The following is a 5,463-nucleotide window of genomic DNA, read 5'->3' on the forward strand; positions in this document are numbered from 1 at the left end:
ACACCCAGAGAAGGAACACTGGGAAGCGAATGTAAATTGTTAGCACTACTGTCTATCTACCCAGGTTACTTATACCTTCGGAAGCTAATAATTAATGTGCAACAAGAAAATGGTATTTACACACATATATTGTATCTAGGTTATATTATAACACATGTAAAATGTATGGGATTACCTGCCATCGGGGGGGAGGGAGTAGAGGGAGGAAGGGGATAATTTGGAAAAATGAATAAAAAAAAAAAATTTTTTTTGCATCAATATTCATCAGGGAGATTGGTCTGTAATTTCCTTTCTCTGTTTTGGTCCTTCCTGGTTTAGGTATCAGTGCCATATTTGTGTCATAGAAGGAATTTGGCAATATTTCATCATTTCTTATAGCACAGTAAAATTTCATTGCAAATATACACCACAATTTGTTCAGCTATTACCCAAAGAGAGATGAGCAGGCTGACTTCAGAAAAACCTGGAAAGGTTTATGTTAACTGATACAAAGTGAATTGAGCAGAACCAAAAGATTGTATACATTAACAACAATATTTATGATGATAAATTGTGAATAACTTAGCTATATATTTTGTAGATAACAAACAAAATGCTTAATATTATTACATTAAAAGAATAGATGATTTCTATATGAGTTGTCATTGAATACAATTGTCACCAAGACAAGAATAAATAGAAAAACATTTATAGCAGTTATTTTTGTAGTGACAAAGAACTGGAAATCGAGAATTGTTATCTACAAAATTGTCTTCTACATCTGTATTTTTATATTTCAAATCTTTGTTTTGCTTCTTTTTAAAAACTTTCCACTGTGAATTCATTTTTTAAAAATTTCCCACTAAGTTTTTAATTCTGCTTTAAGAGCTACAAATGCTGATATAATATCATTCTTAATTTTTTTCTCTTTATGTATTTCATTTGAAAAAACATTTTGGAATTTCCTTTTGTTGTTCCATGCTATCTTGGAATTCTACAGAATCCTTCGTTTCATCAATCATGGGTTCTCTTTGTCTTTGATTTAAGATAGCTTTGTAATATCTCTGGGGATTTAATGATTTAATACTCATCCTATTAGGATATGCTCTGTTGATTTATCTGCTTATGCTTTAGGTTTTAAGTTTTCTTTCTCTTGACATCTTTGGGTTTTTAACCTTTTTTTCCTTTATATTTCCCTATCATGTTTTGATTCTATTACCTTTGCTGGTAGGCCTTCTAGAACTAGACTAAGAAGCCACTCTACTCTCCTCTCATGTTAGGGGATGTAACTTTCATCAGCTTTGGTCTAAGCTCCGAATATTGTCTGAGGAGAGAAAACTGACCCTCGTTGAATTTCAGTCCCTTTTTTTCAGGGTTGTTTGTCCTAGTTCCTTTTTTGGCTTTCTTCCTTCCTTTTGTTGGGTTAAATAAGCACCTGCTGCTTTTTTTGGTTGTTGCTTTTTGTCCTTCATTCTCAAAGAGGACTTTGTATTGACATGACATCAGGGAGGTAATACTATAACATGCAAGTGAATTGGATTTAAGTGAAGGAAGGCTTGGTAAGGTCATCAGCACCTTTTAAGGAAGGAAGGAAGGAAGGAAGGTAAGGAAAGTGTTCTGGAAAATCTTGGCAGCCTTGGGGATTCCTAACCTAGGAGCTGTCTTAGGAAAAGACAACATGCTCCCCCACAATTCCTTCTCACATGAGTGAGAAGAATCAAAGTCTGCCATTTGTTGCCAGGAGCATAACAGGTACTGAAGTGTGTCAATAAGTGTGTCCTGTAGCAGGAGAGAATCCCATTTGGAGCCCTAAGCATAAGTTTTCAGTTTGATTTGTATGTCCCTGTAGGGAGAATGGAAACTGGTGGAAGAAGGGTGATACATGTTCTTCATGAGCTTTTTTATCTTACTGGAGAACTCTGTCAATCTGTGGATTTAGTTATAATTTCTCTATATCTGGTGTATAATTACTCTTTGGGGTTTTAAGGCTTTGTTGAGAGTAGTAACTAAGGAGTGTTTAATCTATTATTCTGTGACCCAGAATTTGGATTCTCCATTTAAAAAAAAAAAAAAAATTACTTTTTGTTCTCTAATTCCAGGCATTTTTTTTTGGCCATCCCTTATGCCTGAAATTCCCTTCCTTTTCATCTCCCCTTCCAGCTTCCCTGGCTTCCTTTAAATCCCAACTAAAATCCTATTTTCTAGGACATTTTCCTAATCCCTCTTAATTCCGGTGCCTTCCTTCTTTTATCCCATTTATCCCATATATATCTTGCATATATTTGTTTGTTTATTGTCTTATCTGATAGATTACAAGCTTCTTGAGGTCAGGGCCCATCTTTTGCCTCTTGTCGGGCACATACTTGGTGCCCAATAAATATTTATTGACTGTAGTCTTTTAGCGCTTCTGTCTGATTCTTTTACACGAACCTCTCTGAGCCTCCATTTTGTTGATAAGTAAAATGAGGAAGTTAGATGAAGTGGTCTCCGATGTCCCTTCCAGCTCTAAATATCACCCTACTAGATGGGGAGCTTCCTGGGACAGGGACCATATATCTCGATTATTTTTCTCTCTCCCAAGACTCCAAGAACACAATGTGCTCTGTAAACAGTAAGCACTAAATAAAATGAAAAGATGGATGGATGAATGAATAAATGAAGGAGGGGAGGAAATTATCTGAATACAAAGTCAAATAGAAGGACATTGATGTGAGATCAAAAGACAAAAAAAGACAATGATCATGAGAAAATGAAACAAAAAAAAATTAATAAAACAAATGAATGAGATGAGGTGAGATCTCTCAAGACAGTTGTGAAAATCGAGTAAGGCTTCATCTACTTCAGAGTTCGAGTAGGCCTGAAGGACTCTGAAGTTCAAGTAAAGGACATTGCCTTCCCCTCCTATGATATCATCTCCCTATTTCATCCAAATATGGGCAACTATGTACTTATTGGTCAAGTTCAATTTCATGGGTAGATCTCCCGTTTAGAATGTAAGACTCTCAGCCAATGAGGATGAGAGTCAGTGGTGGGAGGGGCGTTTTGCGTTAGGGATTAAAGGTGCTGTCCTGCCCACAGGAGGCGCTTCCTCTCTTCGATGTCTAGATGTCTATTCGAGGAGCGGGAGGCCCAATTCTCTCGAGAACGTACAATAAACTTTGCTTTTCTTTAGAGCTCTCTCCAGCTTTTTTTTTATTATATGGTGATCCCTCACCATTTCCGTACCACACACAAAGAAAGAAAGAAAAGTTGGTACTGCCTGATTTCCCTTTTTCCTTCTGAGATTCCTGAGGCCAGGGCTAGTTTCCACTTCTAGAAGAATCCTCCCCACACGTTATTTCCCATAAGGCCTCAGTGAATCATGGAAATTTGAATTTTCTTAAACTAGAGGTAGGCAGGCTTACCTGGAAATTGTTGTCAAGTTATTCTAATGGCTTCATAAATTCCCTGGGTGAACAATCACTTAAAGAGTACAATAGCATTGGCAGCTAAATGAAGATTTATGGGGGTCACAAGTGAATTCCTTTTTGATTAAAAAAAATTACATTCTATTTACTATTAAAATACCAGGCAACAGTTGGGCACATTGAGTGAATTCAGTTTAACCCCACTTTTCAGATACTTCCCCTAAATTTTCATCCAGATTCTTTCCCTTCCTCCCTCTTCTTCCATGGCTCTTGTCCGCATGTCTTTTTCCAGTTCATAGACTTTGTTTGTTTTGGCTTTGCATTGTTTGATAAAAGTGTATCCATATTTATCTGTGTTCCTTATCCTTATAGGCTCATAAATCCAAACTTGAGTCCGGTTGTCTCATGGCACAGATGAAGAAGGCGGAGGCCCAGAAGAGCTAAGACCACGTTACCCATGGTGACATAGAAAGTGAGTGACAGAACTGAATTTGAATTCAAGTGCCATGACTCTAGATTGTTCTGGAGGATTACATCACTCCTGACCTCTGGTTAGCCTTCGAAGGGCTTTGAACCTGCTGGGAGAGGCCCAGTCACAGCTCAGCCTCAGCTACGGGAGCTCCAGTCGGTGAGGGATGCTGTGACTCTCAAGGCACTTCCGGGGCTCTTGCCCTCAGAAAGCTCCTCGCTAGAAGGTCAGCTTCGTGGGGGCGGGGACATCTCACTTTTAACTTAGTATCCGCTGGGAGGCTGCATTTGACCCCACAGCGCTCGGTGATTGGCTGCTGCCTGGAGAGTACTCTTCCTCACCGGGAATGGAGAACCACGAACCTAGTTAAAAGTCCGAGTCATTGTTGAGACTTGCCCAAGGTCACAGAGTCAGTATTCACCAGAGACGGGATTTGAACCCAGGTTTTAAGCTCTCCTGTACCACAGACATGGGTGTTTTATAAGACATTTACATGGGCTTTCGGGTTTAACATAAATGACTCGGCCTTTGCCACGGGCGGGAAGCTTTCCGTCGGAAGTGAGTGCCCCAGGCCGTGGTCTTTTTGTATTTTGCTGAGCAATTGGGGTTGTGACTTGCCCAGGTCATACAGCCGGAAGTGTTAAGTGTCTGAGGTCAAATTTGAACTCGGGTCCTCCTGAATTCAGGGCTGGTGCTCTATCCACTGCGCCACCTAGCTGTCCCCCTGCCATTTTCCAAAGCCGCATTTAGGGTTTAGGCTCTTCCTGCGCCCCCTTTTATGTCCCGGGCAGAAGAGACCGTATTTTCTGTCATACCGGGGCTCTAGAGGGGATGAGGTGGGCTTGGGTTTCGGCCAGGGTGGGGACACAGCCCTGTCTCTCTGGCTGAGGAGGTTTAGGGCCCGCCCCCCAGCGCCTTCCCCGAGACTTGGGACCCGAGACCCGGACCAGCAAAAGCCACCGGTCCAAGGGGACCCCGGCCCCGCCCCAGAGTTCGTGGGCGGCAGGGATCGCTCCAAGTGTTAGCAGACGGGACTGGGACTACTCCCCAGTCACTCGGGTGTGGAGGACAGAGCGGGGCGGGCGCACTTCAGCCCGGGACACCGACTCCACGGTGCTCCCCACGCTCGCGCCGGCCCGGGTTGGGGCCGTGACGCGCCTCCCTCCGGCTCCACAGTCTTCCCCGCCCTTGAACTTTGTGCGAAGGCTGGGGCTCGAGGTGCAGTGGAATCCCCACCCCCCACCTTTGGGCTAGGGAAAGCCCCGGCCGAATGGGGAAGAAAGGGGACGAGTGGGGAGAGCCCGGGCCCTGCTGGGGAGAGCCCGGCCGGCCCGGGCCCGGGATGGCCGCTTAACAGCCGAGCCGAGCCGAACCGAGCTGGGCCGCCCGGCCCGGGGACCCGGATCATGACCAGGGGCAGCCTTTGGGCCCCGCTGCTCTTCTGCCTCCTGCAGACGGCACCAGGTAAAGTCTGCCCCCGCCGACTTCCAGCGCAGCCCGGGCCGGAGAGCGCTGGGCCGAGGGGCGGGTGGAAGCTGCGCCCGCTCCCCCGCCAGCCCCGGGAAAGACCGGAGACTGCGGGGTTCGTTCTCCCCGACTGCGAGCAAA

At 44.1% G+C, this 5,463-nt stretch overlaps 1 protein-coding gene across 2 annotated transcripts in view; it reads left to right on the plus strand.

The window, feature by feature from the left end:
* The first annotated feature begins 3,575 nt into the window (after nucleotides 1-3,575).
* The window catches only part of IFNLR1 (interferon lambda receptor 1), a 21,585-nt gene continuing 19,697 nt past the window's right edge, over nucleotides 3,576-5,463 (plus strand). Inside the window, exon 1 of one of the 2 annotated variants that reach the window (XM_074305846.1) lies at nucleotides 3,576-3,858. Coding sequence is in view for 1 of the 2 variants with exons in the window: in XM_074305845.1 (XP_074161946.1) it covers nucleotides 5,262-5,319 (58 nt within the window). In the remaining variant the exon portion in view is untranslated. Of the gene's footprint in view, nucleotides 3,859-4,782; nucleotides 5,320-5,463 lie in introns of those variants that run through there. The other variant, XM_074305845.1, reaches the window with a different exon arrangement.

This window comes from Sminthopsis crassicaudata, chromosome 3, assembly GCF_048593235.1.
Source record: "Sminthopsis crassicaudata isolate SCR6 chromosome 3, ASM4859323v1, whole genome shotgun sequence".
NCBI lineage: Eukaryota > Metazoa > Chordata > Mammalia > Dasyuromorphia > Dasyuridae > Sminthopsis > Sminthopsis crassicaudata.